This window comes from Fringilla coelebs (assembly GCF_963513975.1).
Source record: "Fringilla coelebs genome assembly, chromosome: 11".
Lineage (NCBI taxonomy): Eukaryota > Metazoa > Chordata > Aves > Passeriformes > Fringillidae > Fringilla > Fringilla coelebs.
This window is the reverse complement of record NC_140037.1, coordinates 6215720-6229794: the sequence shown is the minus strand read 5'-3', so window position 1 is coordinate 6229794 and position 14075 is coordinate 6215720. Positions and strand designations below refer to the sequence as shown.

General features: G+C 50.8%; 1 protein-coding gene across 2 annotated transcripts in view; it reads left to right on the top strand.

Moving 5' to 3' along the window:
* LOC311158044 (ligand of Numb protein X 2-like) overlaps positions 1 to 13073 on the top strand; it is a 29480-nt gene extending 16407 nt beyond the window's left edge. For both annotated transcript variants that reach the window (XM_084213157.1, XM_084213158.1), the window contains exons 4-10: positions 847 to 1043; positions 2237 to 2602; positions 4511 to 4696; positions 5717 to 5891; positions 6063 to 6273; positions 9859 to 10017; positions 10918 to 13073. In XM_084213157.1, coding sequence (XP_084069283.1) covers positions 847 to 1043; positions 2237 to 2602; positions 4511 to 4696; positions 5717 to 5891; positions 6063 to 6273; positions 9859 to 10017; positions 10918 to 11053 — 1430 coding nt within the window. In that variant the 3' untranslated portion in view covers positions 11054 to 13073. The remainder of the gene's footprint in view (positions 1 to 846; positions 1044 to 2236; positions 2603 to 4510; positions 4697 to 5716; positions 5892 to 6062; positions 6274 to 9858; positions 10018 to 10917) is intronic.
* Positions 13074 to 14075: the final 1002 nt, after the last annotated feature.

The window sequence follows — 14075 nt, the reverse complement described above, 5'->3', positions numbered from 1 at the left end:
TTAACAGGCAGCTCTGGAAGCCTTGCAGATCAAATCACCATCTCCACTTCAGTGTAGCAGCGCTTGTCTCAGCTTGGTAGGAGGCAGCAGCGTGGAAACCTCAGTGCCTTGTCTCAAAGTTAGGCTCAACTTCCAGCCCCTGTGCCTGGGACAGAGGTAACTCACAGGTCAGTTCAGTTCCATGTTGGCTTTCTCCCAAAGCACACCTGGAGCAGGTTTTGCATCCCTGGTGTGACACCTGCCCTTCACCCTGCCAGGCAGTGCTGGGCCTGCCTGAGTGTCCCCATGCTGGGAGATCTCAGCCCACCTGCTAACAGCAACTTTCATCTTCAAAGTGCAGCATTGCTTCATCTCCAGTCTGCTGTGAAACAGCCAAACATTCCTCCTGTTCTGCAGGGGGGATGGGAAAAGGGGAGCAAAGGAAATTAGAGGAAGGAAGTTGCAGAGCAGTAATTACAGCTGGGTAGTCCCTTTCCCTCATGGGCATCATGGAAACTGGAATTTGTTATGTGTGTACTTCTAGCAGGCCAAGCTATCACAGGAGAAAAACAAATCTCTAAATATAGCCAAACCAGACTGAATGCCTTTTAATAAATCCCAAGCAACAACAATAAAGAGTTTGAGTTCACCAAAAGCTAGGAGAAAATGGGAAAAATTCTGGAGAAACTCTAAAGAAACAGAGGGGTTTTAAGCTTTCTGTGTGACCTTAGGTCTCCTGATAGCTGGTTTCCCGATAGCTGGTTTCCCTCCAGATGTTCCAGACTGAACACAACCTGAATCTTGGGGCGCTGTGAAAAGGAAAATTCTGTTAATGTGTTGTTTTTTCTCTTCAATTTCCACAACCAGACCTTCCTCAGAGAAGCAGTCTTGTGGCTGAAACTACCACCATCGAAATCCACCGGGAAGATCCGGAGGAAGAGCTGGGGATGAGGATAGTTGGGGGTAAGGACACCCCCCTGGGGAACATCGTTGTTCAGGAAGTGCTGCGGGACTCTGTGATTGCTGCTGATGGAAGAATTGCTCCTGGAGACCACATCCTCGAGGTAGGGAAGCCCCCCCTGCTTCTCTTCCTGGGGGAGGAGAGTGCCTGGAAAAACTGGGAAATCTCTGCAGCTGAGGGTTTTAGAGCACTGCTCAGACCTCTGTGTCAGCAGCACTGTGTGTCTGCTGGGGCTCAGGAGCACTTCTGGCATTCCTTCCTGTCAGACTCATATTTCTCTTGCATATTTGACAGCTTTTTGAAATGTAGGCTGTTTTGGATAAAGTAAAAGATAAATTTCACACAGCAGCCCCATTTCTCTGCTCTAGTTAGGAAGTCTCATAATTGCTTGCTCCACTGTGTTGCTTAAGCTGCATATTCTCTGTGGGCAGGTCCAGGGTGAGAGCTGCTGACTGGCAGTGAGTATCAGCTCCAAAATGTGAGTAAATGCAGAGCTCCAGCCCCCACCTGACCCACAGCCAGGGCACTGCCCACACTGGCAGGGCAGTGTGGCCCTGGGTGACCGTGGTGACACCTTGTACACATGGTGACAACTGTTAGCACCTCCAGCCATGGCTGCCCAATCATCTGCCAAGCCATAACTCCTCACTGTCCCATGGGAGTGGGCATCAGGAAGGGCTGGCAGCCCCCACACAAGTGGCTGATGAGATCTCTGAGTTGGTTTCTCAGGAAGAGCAATGGAGTGACTCCTGTTTTATCCAGCTGGATTATCCATGCCTCAGTCTCAGCAAATAGGGCAGGCCCCACGCTTTGGAGCCCTATTAACATCCTAAAAGACTGCACAGAATCTTATGTGACAGCAGGCAAAGCAAAACGTGTCCTTCTCAGAGTCACCCTGGTAATCACATAATTGAGTGGATGATTCCAGAAGCTTGTAGACTATGGAGCATCAAAAGTGGAGATTTGGGTCTTCTCCAAGCCTGTACTGAATGCTGGAAATTAAGGAAAAGCAGATCTGCATTTACATGGCATGGAAGGAATGACTGAACATTTTTAGGTTTGTTAGCTGTGTGGGTTGTCCTGTCTTGTGCCTGTCCTCAGTTATTCACCTATTACAGTCTAATTCCATCAGCTTTCTTCATTCTTTTTCAGAGAACTTTGCTCCATAATGTGCATCAGAGTCAGAGATTGCACAGGGAGTTTTCCATCCTGCCCCAGCCTGGCCGTGCCCCACACTGTGGACAGTGCCTAATTAATGTGGGCTCTGATTAGTGAGTGCTTTGTTTGTCTTTGTAGGTGAATGGCGTCAACATCAGCAGCGTGACTCACTGCCAGGCTGTCTCCTTCCTGCGCCACCCAGGGCCTGTTCTCCACCTCATGGTCCTGCAGGAGAAGGGCTTTTCCAACAGGACTGCACAGCAGGATTCCACTGCCACGAGCAGGGAAGTGATCCATGTCACCTTGGTGAAGAGAGACCGATCCGAGCCCTTGGGAATCAAACTGATCAGGAAGACTGACGAGGCAGGGATTTTTATTCTGGATCTCCTGGAGGGGGGCTTGGCAGCCAAGAATGGGAAGCTGAGTCGGAATGACAGAGTCCTTTCAATAAATGGTCAGGATTTGAGGCAAGGAACTCCTGAGGCTGCTGCCCAGATAATCCAGGTGAGTTCAGACATGGAGAGGCTGTGTGGAAATGGCTGTGAGTGGCTGATGGCAGGGCTCCTGTTCTGAGCCAGGGCTAACAGAACACACCAGGGCAAGCTGCATTCCCCCAAATCTCTGTCACGGAAAGTGACTCCCCTCTGGATGTGTGGGAAGCGCCACTTCCAAATGAAGATAAACACCAAGAGTGGGAATCCGTGGTGAGTCAGCCCTGACAGGTCTGAGGGGAAGCAGTGGCTCATGGCACAGGAGTTCACCTGAGGAGATTGCAGCTCCTGTGTGGTGTTTGTAGCCTCTCAGCCTTGCACAGCAAATGTTGGGATGCACTGGGTGGATTCCTGCAGCAGACAGGGAGGGATCAGGGCAGCCTCTTGTGCTTCCAACAGTCACACTGAAGGTGCTGGCTGGAGATGGGATCAGAACAGATTCCTTTGGACTGATTTGAAGCCCTTTGTCCCCATTTTACCTGTATTTGTGAAGAGAGAAAACGTGGGGCACCTCAGGCTAAAAGCATTCCAAGGTACTGAATGGGTAGAAGAGGGGTGGTCTTTCCCTGTGGAATGTGTTCCTGTTGTAGCATGCCAGAGGTTTTGGTGGAAGGAGTAGGCAAGGAATTCTAGTTAAAGGATTAAGGACTGCTGCATGTGCAGCAGATATCACACAGATCAGTTTAAATTCTTTATCTCCCCAGGCGAGTGCCTCCAGTTTGTGTTTTTATCTACAGATCCTGACACAATGCTCCTCGTCCCATTCTGTTTATATCCCAGAAAGGACGTGAGGTCAGCAGGAGGGAGAGGCAGTTCTCTTCAGTTATCAGAGGAGTGCAGTGCCATGGGAGAAAGAGCAGAGTTCCAGCACTGAGGTCCTTTGTCATGTTGTGCTTCTGTTCTGTGGCCTCTTAGAATTTGTTTGCATCCCACAAGTGCTGCTGCATTCCTGTTGCAACGTGCACACACAACTCCCATATGAGGAACTCTTTTGATCCCACTGGAACCAGCAAGCAAAGTCTCAGAACTGGCTTCATGAGGTTTGGGGGTTGAATCTCTTTGGAAGTGACATTTGTGGAAAACTGTGACAGTTTTCCAAACGTGATCTGTTCCTCTGAGGCCTAATTGAAATGCTTGCTTAAATGTAACTTAAAAAATCCCTCCTCCAAGGCCAGGGAATTCACTCTGGCACCAGGGAAGCAGGGCCCTGTGGCAAGGAGTGAGAGCAGCAACTGCATTTCTGCCATGCAGGGCAGGAAACACCCGAGTGAGCACGTGGGCCTTCCCCAGTGAGTCCCTCACTGTGAGGTTCTGTCAGGTGATCTGAAGGAACAAACCCCACAAGGGCAGCGGGAACAATGGGAGCACTTCCTCTGCAGCCCTGCCAAGGCCAGACAAGCAGCTGGAGAAGTGTTTAACCAGAGGTACCCTGGGGAAAACATGGATGGGAGATGGTGAACAACAGATGAACAAAGCTGGGAGGGAAAGAGCTTTAACAACTTCCTGTGCAATAAAAGCATCCCGTGCTTGTCGTGGTCACTGTGTGTGGACCAGCCAGGGTTCCAGCTCTGTTCACTCTGTGGCACAACACAGGATGCTATTTTGGTTGTTTGTACCAAAGTGCAGGAATTAATCATCCCTTTCCACCTCCTCTTGTTTGGCATTTGTGGGGGAGGGAGGAGAGTGAAGCCTGCCTCTGCTCCTGTTCCTTCTGACTCATGTTCGCTAATTCCCTTTTTCTTTTTCCAATCACATTCCCTGGCTCATCACAAAAGACTTTGCATCACACTGAGGACCTGTTGGAGAACCTCTGCAGGAACTGATGCCAGCCCTTCTCTCTCCCCAAGGCAATGAGGGCTGTCCCTCATTTCTAACCCATTTCTCTGTCTTGTTAACTTCCACTCCTTGTTTCTCTGGGCAGACCACGGAATCCAGAGTGAACTTTGTGATCCTGAGGCAGTCTGGGCTGCAGCTGGGGGAGCCAGGGGAGGATGGCAGCACCTCCAACAGCAGCAGCAGCAGCAGCAGCAGCAATGGGGGCAGCCCCGTGCACCACCGGAGGCGGCCAGACCAGAGCCACTACAGGAGAAAATCCAGCTACCAGAAGGTGGGGCTGGGAAATGAGGCCAAGGTGCTGCTTGTTCCTGCTTTAGCAAATGCATTGTGCTGTTCTGGGATGGGGTTTTATCACAGAAGGCTGATCAGCAGCTCCATTTCTGCTTGGGCAGGTTTGGGGCTTTTGGTACTGAAAAACCACTTTGTCATCTATAGGGAAACATCATTTTAAGGGAAAAAGGTGACAAAATTTCTTCAGTGTTGATGCAGAGCTGGTGTTTAATCATTTGGAAAGGGCAATAAGGGATTTGCCATCCCTGAGATATTTTGAGATCTGCTTCTTGACATCCATCAAGCCTGCACACTGAGGGTGTTGCAGTGACACCCAGCTGAGCTGGTGTGGAGCCAGAGCCCTTTGTGGTCCAGGAGAAGAATCCCCAGGTGGCCCCGTGGTGCTGCTGTGACTGCAGTGTGGCTCTGCCACCCCTTTGGGGGGCACAACAAGCTGCAGGAGCAAGAGGACAATCCCCAGTGTGCTGAACCCAGAGAGATAATCTGCGTGTAGAACTTCCAGCTGAGTGACAAACCTGCTGCAGCTGCTCAGAGTGGTGTGTTTCAGTGTCCCTGGAGCTCAGGGAGTTCCTGTGCTGTGTGGCTGGAGTGTTCCTGCATTTAAATCCCTGAGTAACATTTACACCCTGTTGTACAGCCTGTGCTCTAATGTGTGCCTTCACTGCAACCTAAACATTCAGTCAGGAAGAGCTTCACTGCTTGGCATAAGAAGCCCTGAGATGAGCTCATGGCTTCTTCCTCAGTGCAAAATTCCCCTCCTCAGAGGGAGCATCTCCCTGCAGCAAATGGGTTTGGGATCATTAGGATAGCACTGAGGGTTCACCTTAGAAATGCTGCTCTGTATTCCCACCCAGCAAGGACAGGGGAAGCTGACTTTGCCCTCCAGCAACATTGCTGGAGTGCTCTGGATGAAGGAGACAAATGTTGCTGTCTCCCAGAGCTGGGCTTCTCCTGTTAAATGCATTAATGAAGTGCATTTTGTGCTGTCATTGCTCTGTAGGATTTGCCTCAGGGATATGTAAGTCATGAGAAGACAGTTGCAATAAAAAAGGAGCCAAAGGAATCTTTGGGAATCACAATTGGAGGTGGAAGGGATAACAAAAACAAGCTCCCTATCTATGTGACAAGTGTGCAGCCCATTGGATGCCTCTTCAGGGATGGCAGAATCAAGAGAGGTAAGGGAGGCTCTGAGACCCTTTATCCTTTGGGAACTGTGGGGTATTTTCAATGGAAGCTGGACTGGACACTGAGAGAGGCTGGAAACAGGGAGCTCCCCTGACCCCTTGAGGCTGAAATGGGCTCCATTGCTCAAGGCCTGTAATAATCCCATTTTATTTCATCAACAGGGGATGTACTTCTGAGCATAAATGGCATCGATTTGACTCATCTGAACTACTATGAAGCTGTCTCAGCTCTGAAATCCAATGCAGCTTCCCACTCAGTCACACTGAAAGCCTTGGAAATCCTGTCCCTGAACTCCCCAGAGCCAGCCCTGGACATCAGGGAGCAGGGATTCAGCTGGTCTCCCCTCTGGATCACGTGGCTTGGATTGCCCAGGTATGTTTGTCAGGGACTGCATGGAGAGCTGTTAATTACAGGGTTGACTTTCACTCCAACACTAGAAATTAATTACTTTGTTGATGAACTTGGAAGCATTCCTGGTATTCCTGTTTAGCTGAAAGGCAGTGGAAAGCCTCGTTTGCCGATGAGATCATAGAATAATGAGTACATAAGGAAATTCCACTGTTTTTCTGGAGTGACCCATCATTCCCACACTCCTGTTGGACAGTAACCACGCTTTAGAGGCCCTGAAACCCCCTTTTTAAAGAGAAGTAGTCAATGTTAGGTACAGTCCTTGCTAAAGTACTGACTGAAATCCCTCTGTGGCTCTTTCTGCACCCCCTAACACAAGCAAAGAGACGCCTGGGCTGTCTGGGAGTTTCTAATCTGATCATCTCACTTAGGGGCAGACATTCTTTCAGTCTAACTCTTCTTGGCTGTTGTAACTGTGTCATCTTCAGCATGAAGCAGAAATGATTCTGCACAGCTGAGTTTTCCTGCTGCCAAGCTTTACAGCACAGGTTTTGACCTGGTAAGTTCCAGGAGAAGCTTGAACTTCCCTCTCCTTCCTGGAGGGGTGAACCTCTGGCTCCCTCCCTTTAGTTACATCAAAACACTGTGAAAAGCAGTCAGTTGTCATCCCAGCTGACTGCAGAAGCATCTGCAGGTGGAACATAAAGCCAAATCTTGGCTCATTTACAGCCTTGTTCATTGAGACACCCAAAGAAGAACCACTCACAAAGCCTCTGTTATGTTACTTAGCAGCCTGTAAAGAAATGCTCAACAAACCAGCCCAAGGAAAGGCAGCTTTTGTGTCTCCTGTACTTGGCCTGTGCTCAACACCTCCTCCCATCTCCCTCTGCTCCCCTCTGCTCCAGGCAGGTCTGGTGTGAGCTGGCCCTGAGCTGCACCTGCAGAGCACAAAGCAGGACACAAACCCTCAGCTGCTGCCTGGTGTTTGTTCCCTGAGCTGCTGCTGCAGTGAACTACAGCAAGGCAAAGCCTGGCTGGGCTTCTTTTCTTCCTTTCCCAATTTTTCTGGTTGTCAGGTGACTTGCAGCCTCCCCGTGCTCTGTGCAGGGACTGGAGTCTTCTCTGCTCCTGGGTCTCCTGCCTTCACTTCAGGAGTGTCCTGACATCACCTGCATTTCATGCATTGCTGGGAATTCCCTTGCTGCTGGTATTGATGTTCCCCCTTCTTTTAACTCCTGAAGCAAGAAGTGATTCCAGATTCCTTTTACTCCAGCCTGAATTCTGGCCTTGGAATGTGGCTGCACTTCTGGCTGTGAGGGTTGGTAGGAGGCACACAGCAAGGATCCCAGTTTGGGATCTGACAGAATCTTCCTCCTGTTTCCAGCACTAAACAGGGCTGTAATTCCTGCTTCTCCCAGCTGCTCCCAGTGAGAGCTGGTGGCCACTGGCTGGTCACCCACATGGTGTTTGTCACCTGGGCATGTTCAAGGTGGCTCTGGCACCTCAGGGGGTGCAGCTGCAGTGAGATCCCAGTGCCATCACTGCTGTGGGGTGGTTCCATTGCAGAGAGCTCCTGACCCACCCAAACTGGTTTCCTTTGCACAGAACCAAACCCCCAGTGCTGCAGGGGAGTGTCCATTGCCCTGTGGCCCTGACAGACCCTGTGTGCACCACACTGGCACAGAAACCCCCAGAAATGTGCCCAGACTGGACCCAGCACCAGCTGTTCCACTGGGATCTGCTCCTTGGGGCTGCCCTGGCCTCAGTTTTGGTGTGTCCTGCAGGGTGAAAGCTCAAAGCTAATTCCATGTGCAATTTTGGGGTTGTTCAGCTTTTTTCCCCCTCAGTTACTCCTCTGCTCCAGTAGAAATATCCCTTTCCTTTTAGAGGAATGTATTTCTCTCTAGTTTGAACCCAGACATCACGCTGGAAGGTGTGAGTTGAAATGAGTGCTCAGGGCTAGGGAAGTGAATTTGATCCTTGCAACACTTGAGCCCACAGTGTTTCATTCAGGCCTTGATTCTTGTATCTGTGATTTGTTTCTGTCAAACAGAAACTTTGATTTCTTCCTAGCATTGTGTTAAATCCACACCAGCCACTGACAGTATAAAATACCATCTCAAAAGCTGGTTTGGACTGGGCTGTGTTCCAAATCAACACACCCTGGATCCCAAAGGTACCAGAAACAAAAGTTTAGATTGATTATCTTTTCTCTCTAAAACCTTTGTTTCTTGAAAGCACAGTGCACCGTGTAGCTTGTGGAGAAGTCTTGGGGTGGAAAAGCAGTTTTCTGACTCCAGTCTGACTCTTCCCACAAGAACCATGTGGAGCTCCCAGTCCCACCCCTGCAGCTCCAGCAGGGACCAGGAACTGCCAGCTCAGCAGCGTGCTTGGCACCATAAACCTGCACCCGACCTTCCCTAAACTCTCCAATTCTTTTCCCACAGTCATTTCTGATTGTGGTAAATTTAAGTTTCTCTTCCTAGAACCCCTTTTTAATATGGAAAACAGATTCCTAGCAAACAGCCCTTTCCAGCTCCTGGAGAACGTGCCCGATGTTTTTATTTATGTGCTGTGCTGACGCAGTCCTTGCCACTGTTGCTCTCGGGGCTATTCATTTGCAGAAGCTGCCACAGCCATGGCTCAGAGCTGTGTTTTTGCACTTGTGTGCTACCGGTGGAAGGAAAGCATGGAGGGATCAGTAAGCTGGAGCTGGGTCTCCTGGTGTTTATGTGCGAAAAACTCCTACAAAAGTAAATTACAGTTTGAAAGTAGATAATTGGATCTTTCTCCTGGTGAGAAGTTAACTGGGAAAGCTTTTGAAATCTGAAACTCCTCGGCAAACTGCTCAAGCAAAGCCCTTGAGGCAAAAACGTTTATTAGGAAAAGCTTAGCTGCTGGAATAGCTCAGCGGGTGATGATGAGCGGCAGTTTCACAGCTCCTCGGTGCCAGGATACAACCGGAGCTGGAGCCAGCCTGGGAGCCGGGGCCCAGGAGAGCTCCTGCCACACCCTCCGTGTCACCTCGCGGGGCTCTGTGTCCCCAGCTCGGGCAGTGCTGCTGGCACTTCCATCTCACAGTGCCCGGCCTCCCTGAGGACACAGACCTCACTGTGGCATCCAGAGCCAGGAGCCCTCACCAAGGAGCCCAACATCAGAACGGGACACCCTGGATCCTGCAGGAAAGCCCTTCCCTGCTCTCATCTGCTGCTGCCAGTGATGCCCAAAGCCTCCCTGGTGCCAGTGCCGTGCACAGAGGGGATAAAACCCTCCACTCATCACTTGCATGATTGTAGCGGCTGCTCACTGTTAATTTGGTTTGTCTCTGGTGCTGAGGGTGTTTATTGGCAGAACTCATGAAGTCATTCAGGAGTCTTGCAGATCCCAAACCCCTTTAGAGCTCTTAGCTCTTAAACCAAGACTCGGAAAAGATTTCAGAAGGACTGGCATCATCCTATTTGAGAATTAACCCTCAGACACACCTTGCAAAGGAGTGTCTCAAATCCTAAAAACCAGGAAAATGATGCTGTTCATAGCTGTGCTTTCCACGAGGGAAAACAAATTCCTGCTCAGGCAATTTTCCTCATAACTTCTCTGTTTTTGACACAGCTACCTTCACTTCTGTCAAGATATTGTCCTTAGTAAAGGAAACCTGGAAAGTTGGGGCTTCAGCATCGTGGGAGGCTTTGAGGAAAGCAAAGGAAACCAACCCTTCTTCATCAAAACCATCGTGCCCGGGACTCCCGCCTTCCGGGACAGGAAACTCAAGTAGGTGTGAGGTACCCGGGGAACCATCACCACCCCCGGGCCGGGGGTTCCCAGACTCTGACCTTGGAAGGAGCTCAGCTCCAGCTTAATGACTCCTGCACAGCTGGAAAGTTCATACTGTTGCCAAGCTTGTAACAAACTAAGGCCCGCGTTAAGCAGTGTTTTGGTTTCTCCATAAAGGTACAAGGAAAAGGAATTTACAGCCCTTTAAAACCTAACTCTGAAGGGTTTAATTAAGAAATTAGGTAAAAGTAAAAAGGGGTGTTTGAGATGAATCTTGGAGGTTCCAGACTATAAAACCTCTTGGATTAGGAGAAGTATCCCAATCTCCTGTGCAGGAACCTTAACTTGAGCTTTAGGTGGTTGTGGGGAGGTCCCAGTGAGAGGAGCAGGGTGGGGCTGCAGGACCCCACAGGCATCTCTGGGGAGCTGAGCTGGCTCCGGGGCACCAAGGGCTGCCATGGACACAGGGAGGGGACACAGCTGGGTGCAGGGAGCTGGGCTCTGCTCCCAGAGCTGAGGTGGGAGCACTGGGCTCAGCTGGGCTCCTTGTTGGAGCGTGGGACAGGGCTGTGAGGGCTCAGCCCCCTGGCCCCTCACAAGGGGCTGGGTGTGCCAGAGAGGGGCAGGCAGGGCCCTCTCCCAGCTCTGGTGGTGGCAGTGCAGCTCGGTGCCTGGAGCTGCAGGACTGGCCTGGGCCAGCAGGGTTTGACCAGCACAGCTCCTCCCCTGCTGCCTGACCCCCACTGCTGTCACCCAAGCACCAGCAGGGTTCTCTTCCCCGCCCTCTGACTCAAGGGAAGAAGTTCTTTCAAGGAGGAGTTGATGGTTTGGCTCAGGGTGGGATGGGTGCAGGGTTAATAATGAACCCAGTCCTGACTGGATCCTGTCTTTGGGCAGGTGTGGAGATGAAATCGTGGCAGTGAACGGAGTGCCAGCAATAGGAATGAGCAACTCAGAATTAATCCCAATGCTGAAGGAGCAGAGGAACAAAGTCACCCTGACGGTGGTGTCCTGGCCAGGGAGCCTGGTGTGACAGCTCCAAGAAACCCCCAACACTTCCAGGTATCCAACAGCAGCTGGGCACCACCCAGGCCACACCTGACAGGGAAACAGGGACTGCTCCACTCCTGCTCCTGGTGCACTGCCATGGAAGACTCCTTGCTTCCTTTTTATGGAAAACATTTTACCAACAAATCTGGATGCTGAATTCAAAGTAAGGGTTAATCCAACAGTTGTTGAGCTTCCCAGGCTCATTAAAGCTCCTTAGGATTGGTGGAGCACAGAAAGCTCTTCCCAGTGTTTCTCCATAACCTGCCCTGGAGGCTTGCCTTGATTTTAGGGCTCTGCTTTCCCTTGAGTATTTGAGCAGGTTAAAACAGAGGCTTTTAGAAGCAGCTACCAGATCTGTAAGGATGGGGACCCAATTTAGGCATTTCTGTCTATCAGGATTTCCCAGTCCTCATTTTTAGGTGTCAGTAACCCAAGGGATTATTTAACACATGAAAACTCCACAGTAACTCAGAGCTGCTGGGGCAGCCTGGTGGAGCTGTTACCTGTATGAGGGTCCTGGCACAAATCCCAGTTTAGGATCCTGCCAGCTTCACTGATTTATTGCAAAGGGACAATTTCAACAGCTTAAAGAACCACTCTCAAAGGCATCAGCAAGAGGGGTTTCATTGAAATATGATGTTGCAAAATGTGGCTTTACCAAAGGTCAAGGGCAAGGTTCACTTACTGCACACAGGTTTCCCTGGTTTTAGGATTGATAAAAGCAGCTTTTTCCCCAGAAGGGAATGGGATGGTGTCAGATAGCCCTGGCCCAGCCTGATGCCTGTCTTATTTTTATGCTCCAGTGAGGAAGGGCAGAGTTCAGGCAGGGGCAGAAGCACCTGTACTGCCAGGCAGGTGAGATTTCTCCTGCAGTTCCCTTCATGTCCCTCTTGCAGCTGGAGCAAAATATCAACTTATGGGATCAGGGGAAGCTCAAAGGATCCTTGGCTGCAGGAAAAGTCACCTCCAGGAGACTGTGCCCAGCCTGGCTTCAGTTCAAACCCACTGGGCAGTTAAAATTTGCAATTGAAGAACTGAAGCCCAGGCAGGGTGCTTTGACCTCTGACACTGTGAAAGTTCCTACCTGCAAACTCCACCTGGAGCAATTCCCTTTTTTAGCAGTTTAATGAGCAGTAGAGATGATGGGTTTTTCTCAAACCAGGTTGCACTGAGAGATCTTTGCTCCTGTGCTGCCTTTGCTGCACCTGTTACAGGACCAGCTTTGTAAGAATCCAAGGAGTCTGTCCCCTGTCCAAATGCTGCCTGGAATGAATGTTTAATTCCTTGTAGCAGCCCTGCAGGACAGAGCCCAGGCCGGGCTGAAGCTTCTCCTGGACTGGCAATTTGACATTTGCTGTCCCTGGGCCTTGTTCACACACAGTGACTTCACCTCCTGCGCTGGGAGCTGCGGGCAGGGACAGCAGGGCCTGTCCCAGAGCCCAGGACACTGCAGGAACCTCAGCTCCATCCCCCAGCAGCCCTGGCTGGGCTGGCAGAGCCCAGGACACTGCAGGAACCTCAGCTCCATCCCCCAGCAGGCCTGGCTGGGCTGGCAGAGCCCAGGACACTGCAGGAACCTCAGCTCCATCCCCCAGCAGCTCTGCTTTCCTGTTGTTCTACTGGGCAATGCTGAGAGCAAAATAATCCACAAAGAAAACTCATCACTGACCTCACTGGGACACAAAAACATGAAGCAATTTTTTATCTCTTTCCAATCAATGTGCAGAATCTGTGCCTGGAACAGTAAATACTGATGTGGACAGAGAGAGGGTGGTTCCCACTGCCTGCCCCAAATGTGGGGAAAGGGCAGCAGGGAAGAGCTGTGCAGCTGCTAGGCTGGCAGTGGAGGGAGGAGGAGGCTGCAGAACCATTTTTACTCCATCTCCTTTCAAGGTGCCTTCAACTTCACCAAAATGTCCTCATAATTTAAATTTTGTTTCCAAAATCAGCTTGTTAATAGATGTTGAGTTTGTTTTGATGCCTTTATAAATTATTGTAATATTGCTGAGAAATATGCATTAGGTGTGGTTTTTACACTTTCTTTCCAACTAATGTTCCCAGAATAGGTCACCTCAGCAAGGCTGCTGCAGAAAGTGACCCTGTGGCAGGAAGCAGTGTAATTGTCTTTGCTTCTCCCAGGAAAGGAGCTGGACTATCCTGAAATACACCGTGGCTGGGAAAAATCCCTCAACAACACTAAACCCGACATCCCAACACCACTAAACCAGCAGCAGCTTCCAGATTATTTCCAACACCCCACCTTTACATTTCCCTGATAGTAAAGGCAAACAATTTACCTCTATTTAATGAAAAGAAACCAATTTAAAACTACTTACCTCAAATTCACAGCTGCTCCTGGCCCCAAAAGCCTGCTCCCACTTGTGAATATTCTCTGACCTGGGTCCAACTCATTCAAATAACACAGGAGGAGGCGCAGCCCTGACTGAATCCATGCTGGATTCCCTATCCCAGTCCCCCAGCACCCCCCGGGGTGCAGGGATGCAGACTGGGTGAGATCACCATTAACTGCAGGAGGTCAGGCAGTGGGTGTGGAACAGCCCTGGCCACCCCTGGAGAGGCACCAGCGACACCTGAGCATGCAAAGGTGGGAGAAATGTCCTTGTTTGGGGCCAGCCCCCCTGCCCTGGGTGCAGCATTCCAGTGGAGCACCGTTCCTGATCCAGGCAGGAGAAGGCAGCTCAGAGGGGGCTGGGGGCACTGCCAGCTCAGAGCTCCTGTGCTGGAAAAGGCAGCAGGTCCCATCCTCACCCCCTGCAGGCTCCAGAGGGAGGCTGGGTGGGCTCTGGGCCCCTCTCCCCTGGCACTGCCCTGGCCAAGCCCAGGCTCTGTGGTGAGCAGTGCCAGGGGCACAGAGCAAGCACTCCTGAATCCTCCTCACCACTCTGGTCTGGATTTCTCCTCAAGTTCATGCCATTCTCCTGAAAGCTTTTGGGCACTCCTAGCTGAAGCCCAGCCCTGAGCAGAAGCTGCCAGGAGGATTCCCT